Source organism: Drosophila simulans, chromosome X (genome assembly GCF_016746395.2).
Source record: "Drosophila simulans strain w501 chromosome X, Prin_Dsim_3.1, whole genome shotgun sequence".
In the NCBI taxonomy this organism is placed as follows: domain Eukaryota; kingdom Metazoa; phylum Arthropoda; class Insecta; order Diptera; family Drosophilidae; genus Drosophila; species Drosophila simulans.
The window spans coordinates 15,314,675-15,331,500 of NC_052525.2; the positions used below are offsets into that span (position 1 = coordinate 15,314,675).

Genomic DNA, 16,826 nt, shown 5'->3' on the forward strand with positions numbered 1-16,826 from the left:
TGTGCATTCAAACAGCTGATAAAAAACGCCATTTATTGTTTATTTTAAATCAATTGGGGTAATTTAATTGACTAAATTATGTTGAATAAATGCTTTAAAAACGTATACATAAGCTATTAATTCAAAAATAAACAGATTTATTAACATAAATAAATTATAATTTTTCATAATTATAGCTTATTGTGGCCACAATTTTGATTTTTTTTTTTTGAGCCAATTGTTGTTGACTAAAGCCACACATATAAAATAATTAATATACTTGGAAATTGTCCATCAATCTGGTCACACACCAACTCCGTGCATCATGTCGTGCGCAAAGCCGCATATTTTGATTATTGAACCGTTTTACGGGGGCAGTCACAAACAGCTGATCAGCGCACTGATCGAGGGTACATATACATATGCATATACATATATGTTGAATATTACAATTAGCCATACAAACTTCATTCCAACTTAGCCAATTTGCAGGTCTCAACCACGGCGACAGCGAGATATACAGCCTTCCCGCCAAGAAATGGCACTGGCGAGCACGCACCTCTGCCCTCCACTTCGCCCAGCTGATTCCGCGCGATCACGCATTCCGGGTGCTCTTCGCCAGCTCCGTGCTCAGCCTGGCCGAGCTGATTGGTCTGCGTCCGGATCTGGCCGCTTGCCGGAAGATCGTCTACTTCCACGAGAACCAGCTGATCTATCCGGTGCGCGAGGTGAAGCAGCGCGATTGTCAATACGGTTTCAATGAGATACTTTCCTGGTAGGGTATACAGAGTGGTCACCCAACTTGCATCCATAACCCATCCATTTTTAGTCTTGCCGCAGACATGGTACTCTTCAATTCCCAATTCAACTGCAACTCGTTTTTGGATAATGTTCAGCCCTTTTTGAATATGCAGCCAGACTTTAAAATCAAGCATATTCGCGAGCAAATCGAGAAGAAATGCCAAGTGCTGTACTTTCCCGTCAATTTCGAACGGTTTCCCAATCGGAGGGTGTGCGCAATGGGGGAGACTGCTGAGGATCTGGATGAGAAGTGCATCCATCTAATTTGGCCACATCGCTGGGAGCACGATAAGAATCCCAAACTACTGGTGGACACGCTCTGTGAGCTCCATGAGCGCCAAGTGGACTTCAAGGTGACTATTTGCGGCGAGAGTTACCAGGAGATACCAGAGGAATTCGAGCATATACAGGAGAAGCTGGGCAGCAAGCTGGTGAACTTTGGCCATCTGGAGCGTGAGGAGTATTTGAAGACCCTGCTCACCGGGGACATTGTGATATCAACTGCCGACCATGAGTTTTTTGGAGTAGCAATGCTGGAGGCCACTTTCTGCGGCAATTATCCCATTGCGCCCAACAAATTGGTCTACCCGGAAATCTACCCAAAGGAAAACCTCTACAACACCTCCAATGCGCTGACGAAGAAGCTCTACAACTTCTGTAGAATGCCGAGGGTCTTTCGCAAGCAGCGCGATCAATTCTTTGAGAACTTTAATTTCGATCGCTTTTCGGCGAAAGAACTAGTGCCAAAATATCTGGACATATTTAATAAACATATTGCAGACCAACAAAGTTAGAAATCGAATAATAATAATATTCTCTGTAATATGATGGACTTTTTTTTTGAATAAATATATCTCTCTTCTGTAACCCACAAAGCCAAAAACCAATATATGTATGTAAGTTAAAAACAGGCATCATTTACTTTAAGCATTTATTTATGAAATATCCGAAAAAAATGGGATACAATTTAAGGTGGATTTAACCAATAATATGTAGCACAATAAATTTAATTTTAAAAACAATCCAGTTTGGATGCAAATTTGGGGATTCATATCTACAATTTGATAAAGATGATGCTCATATAATTTTGTTTGTAATACCTTAATATAGACACATAGAATTTAGAGCGAACCAAAGCGGTCGAACGGGTTCCCCAAACTCTTTTGTTTCTCGAAGTTCAGGGAGCGCGAAATACAGGATAGATTTTTGAGGCACGCATAAGCCTGCTCCTCCATAAACATTTGATCTATGGACTTGCCACAAGCGACGCGTGCCCACTTGGGATCAATGACATGATCGTAGGTCAAGCCACCGCGGTACTTGTAGTTTCTGCGATTATGGAATGGTCGATTCTCCTTTCTGCCCTCGTCGAACGGCAGGTCCTGTTCGCTGCACAGCGTGTCCTTCAAAATATCGCCCGGCGATGTGAGAAACTTGCTGGGCGTCTCGGTTTCGAAGGGCTGAATCCTTTTGGCGGAGCCAGAGTTGTATGGATGATTGGAGCTCCAAGTTGATAGCAATGACTTCCTGGCACGTTTCATATGCGGCGGCGACTGAGCATTGTACTCGGTGTTTAGCGTTGAGTTCTGATCGGCGGCGCCCATCATTTTGGAATTGTTTGCGGTCAGCGAGTTGCTCAGATGCTCTTCATGGATGATTTCGGCCAGATCCTCCACCAGACTGGATGGGCTGGATGGCTCGTATCGACGACCGTCCCTCTTCTTGCCAATGGCAGCAAGTGCCTTTTTGAAGGGCGTTGGTGTTCGTGGCCCAAGTTGACCTACAAATAACGATGACTGTGTATTCAAGATGCATTGAAGCCGACAGTGGCTTGTACTTACTCTTGTGTGGAGTTTCTATCGACGATGTCTCCATTTCCTTCTTGATCTCCATTCCAACGCGATTATAGACCTTGGCTACCGGCGTGCTAGCCCGCAGATCCATATCTTCAAAGGTGGTCAGGCATGGCGACTTGAGGAAGTGACTCGGTGAAAAGGGTAGCGACTTAATGGGCGATATGACGGGCGAACTCGGTGGTCGCGGCCTGGCGATTCCGGCGGCTTCTTCCTGGTTGAGTGTCCCACTTGATGAACATCCTGCCTGATGGTGAGTTTCGGGAATGTGTTTGCGTGTACGCTTCAATATGATCGGTGTTTGGCGCGGCATGGTCAACTTCATGAGATGCTGCATACTGAGGTGGGCCAGATTGGATCCCTTTTGATGATCGTCTTGTGATTCCTGTGCCAGATCACCACCTTTCACGCCAGTAACCGAAGCGCCATCGGCGTTTTCGGATTTAATAGCTCCCTCGCCACCAGATTCCTTGTTATGTTGCATATTATTCATACACTTGCTGATGCCACCGGACTTGATCAGCGTGATGAGATGGGTTCGCGAACTCTTCAAATCGCTACCAGATGCATTAACCGACCTGCGTTCGACATCATATTTGCGACGCATTGTTGAGTTCCAATGGTTTTTAATGGCGTTATCGGTGCGTCCGGGCAGACGTTTGGCAATCTTTGCCCACTGGTTGCCCAGCTCCAGGTGAGCCTGGTAGATGATCTCGTCCTCCCTCTCGGTCCAGGCCGTCTTCTTGATATTCGGATTGAGGTGGTTGTGCCATCTCTCGCGACACTGTTTCCCAATTCGTCCGTTCAGATATCGTGCAATTAGTGTCCATTTCTTGGGCCCGAAAGTGCGAACAAGCTTAATAACCTTGTCATCCTCGTCCCGCGTCCACGGACCCTTGATAAGCTCCGGATTGAGGACTTTGGCCCAACGCTGCTGCACTTGCTGTTCCAGGCGATCCTTGAAATGCGGTCCGATAATCTCCCAGTTCTCACCGTGCGCCTCCACCAGCTGCTTGAGCAGCACATCCTCAGACTTGGACCAGCGTTTGCCGAATCCATAGTTCGGATGCACTGCACCGATGTTCGTCTTACCGCTCTTGTTCTGTCGCTTTTGCCCCGTCGACTTGGAGTCCTGCAGTTCGGGCGAGTCCAGTGGATAGCCCGAATCGGCATTACTGTTCTGTTGCGAATCCTTGTCGCCATCTTGGGTATCCTCGTTCTCCGAGTACTCGGACTCCTCCGAATCCGAATTGCTGCCGTAATTCATCAGCTCCTCGCCGTTTTCAGTGCTCGCACTCGCCATCTTAAGCTCAACTTTATGGGTATATATAGGTAAATATATATATGTATAATGGCGCTCTATGTATATATGTGTATGGGTATATCTTTAACACTGCTTGCGGGGCGAACAAAAGTGATAGATCTCCGGCTCTGACTTGTTATTACGCTGGAAACGATGAACGTCGCGCTTGCAGTACAAGCACTTGGGCAGATGATGGCGCAAACTATCCGAATTATGCGGATGGTTGAATATGTAGTGCGAGCAAATGTCGCTGTACGAGAAACTCTCGAATTGAGAGCAGCACGTCAAGCATTCGACCCGTTCAGGCTTATGGCGATGATCTCTGCGTAATATTGGGTGCGTCGCATCGCTCTCGGTGCGGTCGAAATCAAATGTTTTTGTTTGCTGGTCCTCGCGGTTATTTTGGTTTGGATTTGTGTTCTTTATTACTTCTAGATTACAGATATTTGTGGACATACTCAATCAGGCAGCGAGGACTAAAAAGCAGATAATAGTTTCACGATATTGCGTTCATGCCAAACATTTTGATGCTCTATATTTAGCACTGGGGAAAACTGCGGAAAAAAATGACCACTCTCACATTTTTTCGATCTAAATTTGTGCTACGGTTATTTCAAATTGAAAGTGCTGGACTATGGGTCCACACGTTGGTGTTTTATATCAGTTCATTCACGTTTTTACACTGTAAATTTACGGCGTCGCATCTTATTATTTTAAATGTAGTATTTAGTGTGACCGTTACACTAGAGCTAGCGTTGTCAATTAAAACGATTAATTGTCGATATCGATATTATCGATAAATAATCGCTTAGGCAATCGGCACGTTTTCACTAGAAGTCAATCTCTTGTGCGATAGCTTGGATAGTATCGATATTTAGCTATCAACTTTTTGGAAATATTATTAAAAAGTTGACATCCTAGGTTATCGGATAAATTAATTTTGTCAGAACTGCTAAATTAAGTCGTCAGTAGCGCTTATAGCCACTGAAAAATATTTAGAAAACGGTTAACTTCACTTATAAATTTTAGATATTTCCATTGAACGCATCACTTCAACTTAAATTGCTGTTTCTCTTAGTTTTCAATTAAAGTGCAATTTTTTATTTTGTAAAACGCTATAAAATTAAAAACTTGTCTAAGGCGGCGTTAAAGTTTAACATCTCCTGGATTTAACACTTGACGTACATTAATATTAATACGTGAATCGTCCATATATTTCGAAAAAGGCTCCCAAAATTGGGGGTCGCCAACATTATGAAATAAATCTTTATCTATTTTATCAGTTTTAATATCTGCATTGTCGGCATCTTCATTTATCAGTGATGAAGTCGCGGATGTCTGAGTTTTGATGATACGGGGAACTGCGTGATAGCATAGACGCGATTCTCCGGACATTATCATAACGTCCCCGCATTGAAGGTAGATAGCGGTTGGCTTTTCTTCTAAAGATCTTCCACCAATTAGAAATATTGCAGTCTGACCAAAACTGTAGGCATAAAAATTAAAAAAAATTAGGTGCACGGATATGTGTATTGTGTGATATACTACCTAAAAGAAAACAAAGGGGCCGATTTGTTTGGTTCAGAGTGATCTGTGTGACCCGATAACGTACTACCAACTGGATAGTAATTTACAATTGCAGCTTCTGGCTTGAAATCAGCGTATCCCAACGCTTGCGCAAACAATCCGCATAGACTGCTCAAATCTTCGGGAAAGGGCGACTGCATCTCCTCATCATAGATCTTCGTGTCCCAGTTGTGATGATATCCAAATGTCGTCCAACGCATCGCGGATTTTATCCGTTGGAACTCAGCGCCATCGCTGCACAGACTAAGCTGTTTCCACCAGTCCGATCTGACGGATTCATCGAAGAGCCTTTCATTCAAATTGACTATATTTGGCGTTCGCGGATAATCCCGCAGACATCGGGCGATCCAATAACGCCGGCCACGTTCCGAGAATGGATTCCGAATCACAATAATGCCGGGATGGTTAGTTAATGTATAGGATCGCCAATCTTTTGGCGATTTAACGCCTGGCATTGTCTGTGGGCTTTCTACATTGCTGATACTTAATCGTTGAACAATATTCTGAGGGAAATGTAAAAATCATAATTCAATTGCAATGGGTCGAGTACTTACAATATCACTCTTTTCTTGATCATTCCCCTTGAATACACAATCATCGATCTTAACCACTTCCGTTAAATCGGGACTGTTACTTTTGCACTTGTACTGCTTGAAAACTAGCTTGAACATGCTTCATAAACAATATAAACAATAAGTTAATATAAACGATAACAATAGTGTGACTGCGCTTGGAGAAATCTTTAATGCTTTTGAGCACGTTAAGAAATCATACATGGGGTGGAAACACCATAGAATAGATATGAAAAATAATAATGAATGCAATTCATATGGGACATTGCAAAACAAGCTCGAATGTCCTTTTTGTAGAAAAAGTTTTAAGCCTTTTTTCGTGCGGTGATTCATATGTGATTTCATTTTCCACTCCTATCGATATAAACTTATCGATATATGAACGATATCCAACTACTTTTAACTATTTTGAAATGTTTTTGTTGCTTTGAGACCGATTTTTTCATTGTTTACGTTTTCACAGTGATCGTTTTCATTCTTTCGGTCGAAGATACGTCCTCAGGGTTTCAAAGGGAAATAATCAGGTGGGAACATTACACTTCACAGCAATAATTAATTGATGTTGTTGTAGTTATATTTGTTTCATAAAAACGTGGCGTGCCACCCTCGGGTCAAAAGGAAGAAGTAACACCTTGCCTAATTAAAATAAAATATACTTTCAAAATATAACGTCTTTTGACATATAAGCTTTGAATAAATAAAGACAAGTTGGTACATTTGCCGGCTCTCTCCGCCCGCAGTGTGAACAGCCTGGTTGCCGAATATGTATCCATGCTATCGATAACCGCATACATCGATACTGCTTCCTTGCACCCTTAATTTGTTTCTAGGTGTTGGCTGCCAATTGTAGAGTGCAAATGAAAAGTTACAGATTGGTGGCTTCGTTAACAAAATTTTCAGTTATTTGTGTAGTTGAAGACGGGAATTTGTTTTGCGTATAAAAAGTTAACACTGCGTGTAAGTAACGTATTGTCGTCAGCAACAAACTGTCCAGTGAATGAAAATTGAAAGAAAAATTACTGATCTATGGTAATGTGTGTGTATGTGCTAAAAGGAAAAAAAATTTTTCATACTCGCTGAACGACGAGTGATGAAAATGCAGTCTCGATAGTTTTGCGCCTACATATATGTATGACTATTGCACAGATTTGGTTGGTTTTTTTTTCTAAACTATTGCCAGTCGGCATGGAAAATCAAATGAAATGAGCTCTATATATTTTGTGCCTGTGCCAGTGCCTTCCCAACGAAAAATGTTCAACGTTTAAAATTGATTATTTTTTTTTTTATCTATTTCCCTCCTGCTCTTTGTCATGTGTACGCTTACGCGGTTGCTGCGCGTGCGAATGAGACAACCGATTGCCGCGACTGTTTTTGTCTCACCGCCCGCTTTCGGGAACTTCTGACCTGCTTTCGCTGCCGCGCTTTCAATTGCGCACGGCTCGCATCCACTAGTCGTGCTCCTTGCTCCAATCGAAAGGGCCACTTGCGCCGCGGTGGTGGTGCAAAAATTGCAATTTTGGTGTACAAAAAAAGCAAAAGGAATATATCCCATATATCCTACCCATCCATTGGAAGAACGGAATTCAAAATCCAGCACATAAAAAGCATAAATCGCGTCGAAAAATTCGCATTTTATCTTGCCCTTCGCACCAGATCGCTTTTTATGCATCCAATTCGGTTTTCTTTTTTTTTTAGTATACCATCCCATCCGCGAGATAACATTCTGTATTAAACAAAACGCCCAACATCCTAATTACAAATCAGACGGGACGGAAAAGCGAAAAAACTATAGGAACCTCTCTCTCCCCTCCCACTAACGTAGTTTATGTGTATTTAACAAACCAAGAACTTTCTGCAGAGGTCTGAAATACACCAATCGCACATACCAATCAAAAAGTAATGAAAATGAAATAATAGAAAAACCAAATAGTTCAATTGGCAGAGCAAACACAGGACGACGACTATGAACTAAAGTAAAAAATAAATGCACACCGTACCGAGAACATAATGCGTGAATAGTACTATACGATTAAACATAAAAAGAAAAGCAAACCAACTAAAAGCAAAAAACCAACTCTTGCAGAACAAAGTTCATGATTTATCCATACTAGAGTGCACAAAATAAACGCCGTATGCAAGCGTGATCATCCAAGGCTCATTATCCGACTAAGCTACTGGCCAGCTTAAAAAAAGTAAGCGTAAGTACACCCACAACTGACCATATAACTAGGTTAATGAACGCCTCCATCTACTACTTCCCCATATGTATAGCACCATCTAACGAGAGCGAATCGAATCGACTTGGACGACCGACCGACCGACCGCACAAAGAAGGATCTATCTGGAAAGCCGGCTAGCCGAGTCCCGCATCCGATTCCGTATACGAATACGTATCCGTATCCGAATCCGAATTCGTAACCGAATCCTCAACCAAATCATCCCATAAGGACGCCGCTGTCTTCAACGATCACAAGATGAATGAACTAGACAGTCTCAGGCAGGAAGCCGAGTCCCTAAAGAACGCCATTCGGGATGCCCGGAAGGCGGCCTGCGACACATCACTGTTGCAAGCGGCCACCTCGCTGGAACCCATCGGCCGCATACAGATGCGCACCCGTCGTACATTACGCGGCCATTTGGCGAAAATCTACGCCATGCATTGGGGCAACGATTCAAGGAATCTCGTATCAGCCTCACAGGACGGCAAACTGATCGTTTGGGACTCGCATACCACGAACAAAGTCCATGCCATTCCACTGCGATCCTCGTGGGTGATGACCTGTGCGTACGCCCCATCCGGTAGCTATGTGGCCTGCGGTGGCCTCGACAACATGTGTTCAATTTACAACCTAAAGACGCGCGAGGGCAACGTCCGGGTGTCCCGTGAGCTGCCCGGCCATGGTGGCTATCTATCGTGCTGCCGCTTCCTGGACGACAATCAGATCGTGACCAGCTCCGGTGATATGTCGTGCGGATTGTGGGATATCGAGACGGGACTGCAGGTAACCTCGTTTTTGGGCCACACCGGCGATGTGATGGCCCTCTCACTGGCGCCCCAATGCAAAACGTTCGTATCCGGCGCCTGCGATGCGTCCGCCAAGCTATGGGACATCCGGGAGGGTGTCTGTAAACAAACCTTCCCCGGCCACGAATCCGATATCAATGCGGTCACATTTTTCCCGAATGGGCAGGCATTCGCCACCGGTTCGGACGACGCTACCTGTCGATTGTTCGATATCCGTGCCGATCAGGAGTTGGCCATGTATTCGCACGACAACATCATATGCGGCATCACATCGGTGGCATTCTCGAAGAGCGGACGTCTGTTATTAGCGGGCTACGATGATTTCAACTGCAATGTATGGGACACGATGAAGGCAGAACGGTCTGGCATACTCGCTGGCCACGACAACCGTGTATCCTGTTTGGGCGTCACCGAGAACGGCATGGCGGTGGCAACAGGATCGTGGGACTCCTTCTTGCGTGTATGGAACTAAAAACAAAACAGAAACAGAAACAGCAGCATAAGCAGAAACAGAAACAAAACAAAACAAAAAACAGAGAAAACCAAACAAACAAAGAACAACAAAAAAAGAGGAAAAAGAAAAAGAACTTCAAAATGCATTAAAGGGTGGGGTGGGGTGTCAGGTCAACGGTTGCGCAGTCTGCGGATAGTGTTTCACCCATCATCTACATTGTGATCTAATGTATATGATTCGGTGTTACCGCCTCTGTGGTAAATATTAAATGAGTGCCGGACGTTTTGAATATGTGGGCGCAGCTAGTTGACTAGAACGTAGACCACAACAACAAAGAACTTTATATACAACATTATTTATATTGCTATATACTTATTAACTAAAATTATACAAAAAAACAAAATAAAACCAAAAAAAAAACAACAAAAAACCGAAAAAAAAACCGCAGACATACGCAGCAACATACAAATAGACATACACACGCATACAAGAATATTATTAGTGTAAATGGAAAATTGAGAAAAGAAAAAATGAAAAACCAAGAACAAGCGATCAAGAAAAAACCAAAACGATAAAGAAATTGATGGAGTAACACGATCGGCCCGCTGATAGTCAGAAGAGTCAGAGTCAGTTGTTTAGTCAGAATTCCGGTTACAGCTACAGTTTAAAGCGTACGTAAATTAAACTTAGTTCAAATCGCATTTCAGCGGTGAGTGCGTGCAGCTGGGAGCACAAGGCTGCCAGCCCCTGGACTCCTGGCATCCCGATCCTGGTCCTGATCCCGCATCGGAGCCCGCATCCGAGTCCCAGGAGCCGCAGGAGTGGTGCTGGCCAGCCAGTCAGTCAGTCAGTGAGTCAGTCGTTTGCACTTTGTAAAAGAAAAAGAAGATGGTATCATTGTAATCATGTATGTCAACAAGTAAATACATATTCTTTTGCGTATAATACATAAAACTTCAGAATGTGTGGATGTGGATGATCCTGATGCAAGGTGGGATGGTGGAGAAGTCAAATAAAGTTAAAGCATTTAAAAAAAAAATAAAAAATGAATCACGGCAAACCTAAACGTAAAGCAAAACAAAAAAGAGAAAGAAGAGAAGATGACGATGGAGGAAACCAAACAAGAAACAAAAACAAAAATTGCGTAATAAACTTTATAAATCAAGTAATGAAAACAAAACAAAACAAAAAAAAGTAAAGAAAACACTATAACAAATTTTTGTCTTATTATGTTTAAGTCCCTAATTTATATACAAACAAAAATAAGAATGATTTAAATAACATATATGTAAACTATGCATTAGTGAAAAAGTGGAAAACTATTTATATATAATATGATGGCCATATAAGCTATAACAATAAATTGAAAAACACCTTTAAATCTTATAATACATTTATAAATGTTTAACAAAATCTTAACAAATACATTCATAGAATTGCGGCAGTAAGGGCATTAAAGCATTAAAGCATCATGGAAATAATTTGAGCATTCACCTCAACTCAACTCACCTCACCTCACTACTCTTACTCTAATTGCATACTGTTGAATTTTTGTTCATTTTATTCTTATCCTAAATTCCTATGAGGTTTTACATATATGGCTTATATGAGGTTTGAAAATGCAGCAAACGAAACGAAACGAAGCGAAGCAAAACGATTGTAGTATGCAAACAAAAAACTAAAGCTTATATTGTGAAAATACTGATATTGTCTTGCTGTCTTACGAATATACTGAATCATCAAGTTCTTATCTATTTTTATTATGTTCTTTTTAATTAATTTTAAGTGGTAATAGGAAATTCGCGGATACCCATACCGATACCGATATACCAATACCGATTCCAGCATTCTGAAATCAAAGATCTGAAGAAATCTGATCCTAGCAATACCAAAATTCATTGAAAACTGTAATAAACTGATTGGTTTATTGACCTTCTTGAAGTATTCTTTAACGTTATAGTATCTTGGTCCGATAGGTAAATGGTAAATTGTGATTTAAAGTGAATAGTTTTTCAAGCAACGAGAATTAGCCTAAATCTAAATCTAAACCTAAACCGCAAACAAAAACCAAATCCAAACCGAATCCAGAATCCAGAAAACCAGAAACCCAGTCGAATCAAAATATCGAAATGAAAACATTTCAAATGGAAAGAATTATTGTGTATTTCTACCGACTTTCGATGCTTGATTGATTATATTGAACCGAATATATTCCTATGTATATGTGTAACTACTATTGGTAAGCTTACAACAGCTGCAGTTATTTGGGCTCTGCTTTTTCGCCATAGATGGACTTACTTAATTTTAGTACATTCTGGACATTCTGGACGGCCATTTCAAAACTAATGCTGTTTCAAAACTATGAATAAATTATGAAAAGAAACCTTTGTAACATTTAAATAATAAAATATAATACGAATACGATAATCCTATTGTTTAACTTAAACAAGGAGCAATTAACGTGTTGATCAACCGCTCTATTTTGCGATTATTAAAAATGCGCCAAAGTAAGTCCATCTAAGGTTAATAATACATAATGCATAATACAAAATACATACATAATTACGAACGCACTTTACGAATTGTCAGGAATTTTGTACTCCAGCAGTAAGTTTAATTAAACTATTTTTCTATCACAGCCCAAAACGGAACAAAGTAACGTGTTATTTCTTTTTTAATCATTTTTTTTTCGTTAAGAGTACTTTGTTATTAGAACGCGCATCCCTCAAGTATGTTAATATCAGAACCCTTCTCTATGTATGTGTGTTTCCGTGTAAATTTAATTACGTATACGTTATGTTTATATATATATGTATATGCCACGCGATCATATATATGCGCATATATGTATTGTAATTTAATTACTGTTTCATTTGCCGACGACAAATCGGCAAATTCAATGAAATGATTTATTTGTAATTAGTTATTAACAATAATTGAGATGAAAACAAAAGTGGAAACAGAATATGCTGTCAAGAAAAAGAAATTGAAAATTTAAATAAAATAAAACATGGTCATGTAATAAACATACATACAAACATACATATTTAAATGAAAAAACTGAAGATTACTAACATTAATTTATAATTTGTGTCATAGCCGTCAACTCAGCGTTATATCTAGAATAAATAATAAAGAAAATTGTGTTAAGCAAATGCTACATACATATATCATTTAATGTACGTGTGCACATATGTACATGCCGAAAACATTAATTAAGAGTTTGGTCTGTCAGGATTAACGGGTTAATAAAACTGGCATGCTAATAGTCATACATTTATATGCAATCAAATTAAATTTTTTTTCAATCAAACCACCCGCTCATTTTCTATCAACTTTAACCTGCCACATTGTAGTCGCAATTAGCTTGCAGTTCGGGGATCCATAACGAAACTATTGCCTAATGTGGTACTAATATGATATCTTTTATATGAAAAGGAGCCTGATATGCAAACAATCCGTATTCATTTTAGTTCATTTCCAACCAATCAATGCTTGCAGTCACAATTATATTATATCTTTGACCAGATCCTAGAGATATATCTTCTGATATAGTACGCATGGGAGGGGGAGTTATTCTTCTTTATTTAGAGAAATAGATAGCCTACTTCAGCTTGTGACGTCAAGAAGCTTCTATATGTAATGGGGTTTCTAGGTTAGGAAGTCATCCTGGGATGCTGGCATAAAAGTCAAAAACCCCACAAACTCGAAGGTCAGTAAGACATCCACAACATTGCCATGTGTTTTATTCACTTCCAGGGATACTCTTCTAATCGGTTCCTTTTTTTCGGTAATGTATAAATCTGGAATTCATCTTCCAATGGATCTTTATGGTAAGATGTAAGCATTGTTTTTGACTTTGCATCAATAATTTAGCATCAAGCTGAAATACATTTATCGTTTCAGCAATATAAGGATGAAAGGTTTAAAAATAAGTGAAATGGTTGCTTATCAGTAAAACCAATGACTCACTGAAAAGGAACGAACTTATTTGCCCAGCCCAAATAAATAAATAAACATGACGCACTGAAATATGTGATGCTTATTGTGAGAAATTATTTATGAAATGTAAAAGATAAGGCAACAGAAATGTTGAGTTCTTGTCCAATTGCATATTTGAACATTTTAATATTGGCGCATTTATTTGAATTTTCACTGTTCTGTCCATATTTGAGGGTTGCACTGAACACAAATCGATAGACATATATCAAAATTCCTATTGCATTTACTATTCTCTTATCGATAACGATAGGCTCCCTGTTATCGCTTAGCAAACAGCTGTGCTTTGTTTTCGGTTGAATGGAAAGTATAATGAAACCAACCGAATAAAAAGAATGCCAAATGATTACAATATCGATTACTCAGTTTGGGGAAGGAGAAATGATTAATTTGTAGATACTTTTTTTTAGTAAAAATAATTGAATGAATAAAATGCTCCCAAATTAATTGATTTTGATTATGTATGCTTCATATACATATGTTTTAATATTTATATAAACGGGATCTGCTGATTAAAAGAAGATACGTATATACATGTTTATATATGTATAATAAAAAACTTAAATAAATTCTGCGTGATTCGAAAGGTCACATTCACTTAGATTTCATCATAAAGTTATACAATTTTCTTGTTAGAGGTACATGGAATTTTGTGACTAACACAATTTATTACCATTCGCGTTCAAAATTCATGAAATTTGGATGCCTAGTTGAGCTGTCAGGTGTTTTTCATTTTAACAATGGGATGACAACAGCTCAATTGTTTAAATGAAATCATCAAAACGGATAATTTAATTACATAGACAATTATTTCATGTAATATTGTAGTTATGCATGGAATATATATACATGTATACGTATATTTTTACATATATGTATTTGTACTGGTTAATGGCACGTACCGGCTAAACTTTAATTGAGAATATGACCCCTAAATTTTAATATTAATGAAATTGATGAATATATATTTATGTAGGGATGTACGTATAAGGATTTTTCCATTTGTATTTACATATGTACGTATTTATGTACAATATAACCAATTGATGTTCATCAAGAAGTGCTCATATATGTGTATGTATTGGTGTGTCTATGTATGCACGTATGAAATTGCCGGCAACTAAGCTCTCAAGAAAGCTCAACTTCCGTCAACAAAATTGAGCAGGTGAAATGGCCATAAAACATATCCCAACAAACACTTGTCCACATAAATTTACAAATCCATATACTTTATAGGTCACTTTAACTCTCTAAGATCACAAGTTTTTAAAGTTAGGTTTATCTTATGTATATATCTACTTATTGTATTCAGATAATGTTAGTGGCTGAAAGTCTATTGGGTAGCATTGAGCTTTCACGTTACTGAGAGCAAAAGCTCTTTTTATTGCGGTAGCTGCTCTCCAGCTTGACATGCACGTCCTTCATCTGACTTTGAAAATTTTTTCGCCCGAGTTTTCGCCCATAGAAAGCGCTCAAAATTTCTCAGCCATCACAGTCGATTCCTTGCAAGCAAGCCGATAGGTAGTGTTTCCCTCAATTCAGCGGAAAACTTTCCAAGTACTAACTGCTTTACATATACATACATTACTTTCCAGATAAACAAAGAGTTAACCATGTCGAAGATTGGTATCAATGGATTTGGTCGCATCGGCCGCTTGGTTCTGCGCGCCGCCATCGATAAGGGCGCCAACGTTGTGGCCGTCAACGATCCCTTCATCGATGTGAACTACATGGTCTACCTGTTCAAGTTCGATTCGACCCACGGACGTTTTAAGGGCACCGTTGCCGCCGAGGGCGGTTTTCTGGTGGTCAACGGCCAGAAGATCACCGTTTTCAGCGAACGCGACCCGGCCAACATCAACTGGGCCAGCGCTGGTGCCGAATACATCGTGGAGTCCACTGGCGTGTTCACCACCATCGACAAGGCATCCACTCACTTGAAGGGCGGTGCCAAGAAGGTTATCATCTCGGCCCCATCCGCCGATGCTCCCATGTTCGTTTGCGGCGTCAACTTGGATGCCTACAAGCCCGACATGAAGGTGGTCTCCAACGCATCGTGCACCACCAACTGCCTGGCTCCTCTGGCCAAGGTGATCAACGACAACTTCGAGATCGTCGAGGGTCTGATGACCACCGTTCATGCCACCACTGCTACCCAGAAGACCGTCGATGGACCTTCCGGCAAGTTGTGGCGTGATGGACGTGGCGCTGCCCAGAACATCATTCCAGCTTCCACCGGAGCTGCCAAGGCCGTGGGCAAGGTTATCCCCGCCCTCAATGGTAAGCTCACCGGAATGGCATTCCGTGTGCCCACTCCCAACGTTTCCGTGGTCGATTTGACCGTGCGCTTGGGCAAGGGTGCGTCCTATGATGAAATTAAGGCCAAGGTTCAGGAGGCCGCCAACGGACCCCTGAAGGGAATCCTGGGATACACCGATGAGGAGGTCGTGTCCACCGATTTCCTCAGCGACACCCACTCGTCGGTGTTCGATGCCAAGGCTGGCATTTCGCTGAACGACAAGTTCGTGAAGCTGATCTCTTGGTACGACAACGAGTTTGGATACTCCAACCGCGTCATCGACCTGATCAAGTACATGCAGAGCAAGGATTAAATGTGGAACACCAAGAACACCATCCACCCACACTCTACGTAAAAGTTAAAGATTAGGGCGCGGTAGAATGGGGTGCGACACTTCAGAAACGGCCGGAAAATGGCATCACATAACTTATATATATATAGCTCCCCGGTGGAGCATCACCTACATACATATGCGCTATGCTCTGAAATGCTTCTGTTTTCGCTCTTCAATTACCAGCCACATTGGAAAATTATTAATATAATACATTCATTATACACATAAATATGTTTACTGTTGTTGAATAAAGTTTCACTCTGTGTGTAGTTGTAAAAATGCCGACTCATAAGCATTTAAATATTTGTTTTTGCCTTTATATTTGCTATATACCGTTAAAATACCTAAAATAGTTTGAGTATTACTTTAAATTGTTTTTTTTTCTGTTACTTTTTTTGGAAGTTATATTTAACAACTATATATAAATATATATACATTTATATATATATACGACAAAAATGTGTCAATATATTTTTTTAAATTGGTTTTTGAATGATTACATAACTGTTAAAGTTTTAAAATAATTTTAAAGGAGCTGGATTCGATGGTATTGTTATCGGAGAAAATCGGGCATCGATAAGAGCGACCTTAAACCCAGGGGTGCCTTCAGTTGAAGCAAT

The 16,826-nt window shown here is 40.5% G+C and overlaps 6 protein-coding genes across 9 annotated transcripts; 3 read left to right on the top strand and 3 right to left on the bottom strand.

The window, feature by feature from the left end:
* The first annotated feature begins 246 nt into the window (after positions 1 to 246).
* LOC6739834 (glycosyltransferase-like domain-containing protein 1-like) lies at positions 247 to 1,647 on the top strand. The gene is made up of 3 exons (XM_002076695.4): positions 247 to 389; positions 472 to 754; positions 809 to 1,647. The coding sequence occupies exons 1-3, from the start codon at positions 305 to 307 to the stop codon at positions 1,572 to 1,574; spliced, it is 1,134 nt and encodes a 377-aa protein (XP_002076731.2). The 5' UTR covers positions 247 to 304; the 3' UTR covers positions 1,575 to 1,647.
* A 50-nt stretch (positions 1,648 to 1,697) lies between these two features.
* LOC6739838 (myb protein) lies at positions 1,698 to 3,936 on the bottom strand. The gene is made up of 2 exons (XM_002076696.4): positions 2,622 to 3,936; positions 1,698 to 2,560 (listed from the first exon to the last, which is right to left on the bottom strand). The coding sequence occupies exons 1-2, from the start codon at positions 3,934 to 3,936 to the stop codon at positions 1,902 to 1,904; spliced, it is 1,974 nt and encodes a 657-aa protein (XP_002076732.1). The 3' UTR covers positions 1,698 to 1,901.
* Positions 3,937 to 4,020: 84 nt separating this feature from the next.
* On the bottom strand, positions 4,021 to 4,701 carry LOC120285336. Its single transcript, XM_039297360.2, has one exon. The coding sequence runs from the start codon at positions 4,390 to 4,392 to the stop codon at positions 4,021 to 4,023; it is 372 nt and encodes a 123-aa protein (XP_039153294.1). The 5' UTR covers positions 4,393 to 4,701.
* Positions 4,702 to 5,029: 328 nt separating this feature from the next.
* Positions 5,030 to 6,440, bottom strand: LOC6739839 (nucleic acid dioxygenase ALKBH1). Its single transcript, XM_002076697.4, has 3 exons — positions 6,078 to 6,440; positions 5,485 to 6,026; positions 5,030 to 5,422 (listed from the first exon to the last, which is right to left on the bottom strand). The coding sequence occupies exons 1-3, from the start codon at positions 6,192 to 6,194 to the stop codon at positions 5,083 to 5,085; spliced, it is 999 nt and encodes a 332-aa protein (XP_002076733.1). The 5' UTR covers positions 6,195 to 6,440; the 3' UTR covers positions 5,030 to 5,082.
* A 453-nt stretch (positions 6,441 to 6,893) lies between these two features.
* LOC27206398 (guanine nucleotide-binding protein subunit beta-1) lies at positions 6,894 to 12,001 on the top strand. Of its 4 annotated transcripts, none has more exons than XM_039297352.2 (3): positions 6,894 to 7,052; positions 8,026 to 8,293; positions 8,367 to 12,001. In XM_039297352.2, the coding sequence occupies exon 3, from the start codon at positions 8,570 to 8,572 to the stop codon at positions 9,590 to 9,592; it is 1,023 nt and encodes a 340-aa protein (XP_039153286.1). In that variant the 5' UTR covers positions 6,894 to 7,052; positions 8,026 to 8,293; positions 8,367 to 8,569; the 3' UTR covers positions 9,593 to 12,001. The 4 variants fall into 4 exon arrangements, with proteins under 4 accessions (XP_039153286.1, XP_039153288.1, XP_039153287.1 ...); XM_039297354.2 differs by having other exon boundaries at positions 8,026 to 8,287; XM_039297353.2 differs by having other exon boundaries at positions 8,179 to 8,287.
* A 2,950-nt stretch (positions 12,002 to 14,951) lies between these two features.
* On the top strand, positions 14,952 to 16,507 carry LOC27206399 (glyceraldehyde-3-phosphate dehydrogenase 2). Its single transcript, XM_016173970.2, has 2 exons — positions 14,952 to 15,094; positions 15,169 to 16,507. Exon 2 carries the CDS (start codon positions 15,187 to 15,189, stop codon positions 16,183 to 16,185), a length of 999 nt encoding a protein of 332 aa, XP_016039498.1. The 5' UTR covers positions 14,952 to 15,094; positions 15,169 to 15,186; the 3' UTR covers positions 16,186 to 16,507.
* Positions 16,508 to 16,826: the final 319 nt, after the last annotated feature.

Coding starts and splice junctions, on each gene's coding strand:
- LOC6739834 (XM_002076695.4), top strand. CDS start 305: ATGTCGTGCGCAAAGCCGCATATTTTGATTATTGAACCGTTTTACGGG. Junction 390..471: donor GATCAGCGCACTGATCGAGG/GTACATATACAT, acceptor GCCAATTTGCAG/GTCTCAACCACGGCGACAGC. Junction 755..808: donor TTCAATGAGATACTTTCCTG/GTAGGGTATACA, acceptor ATCCATTTTTAG/TCTTGCCGCAGACATGGTAC.
- LOC6739838 (XM_002076696.4), bottom strand. CDS start 3,936: ATGGCGAGTGCGAGCACTGAAAACGGCGAGGAGCTGATGAATTACGGC. Junction 2,561..2,621: donor GATAGAAACTCCACACAAGA/GTAAGTACAAGC, acceptor CGTTATTTGTAG/GTCAACTTGGGCCACGAACA.
- LOC120285336 (XM_039297360.2), bottom strand. CDS start 4,392: ATGTCCACAAATATCTGTAATCTAGAAGTAATAAAGAACACAAATCCA.
- LOC6739839 (XM_002076697.4), bottom strand. CDS start 6,194: ATGTTCAAGCTAGTTTTCAAGCAGTACAAGTGCAAAAGTAACAGTCCC. Junction 6,027..6,077: donor ATCAAGAAAAGAGTGATATT/GTAAGTACTCGA, acceptor CATTTCCCTCAG/AATATTGTTCAACGATTAAG. Junction 5,423..5,484: donor GCCCCTTTGTTTTCTTTTAG/GTAGTATATCAC, acceptor TTATGCCTACAG/TTTTGGTCAGACTGCAATAT.
- LOC27206398 (XM_039297352.2), top strand. CDS start 8,570: ATGAATGAACTAGACAGTCTCAGGCAGGAAGCCGAGTCCCTAAAGAAC.
- LOC27206399 (XM_016173970.2), top strand. CDS start 15,187: ATGTCGAAGATTGGTATCAATGGATTTGGTCGCATCGGCCGCTTGGTT.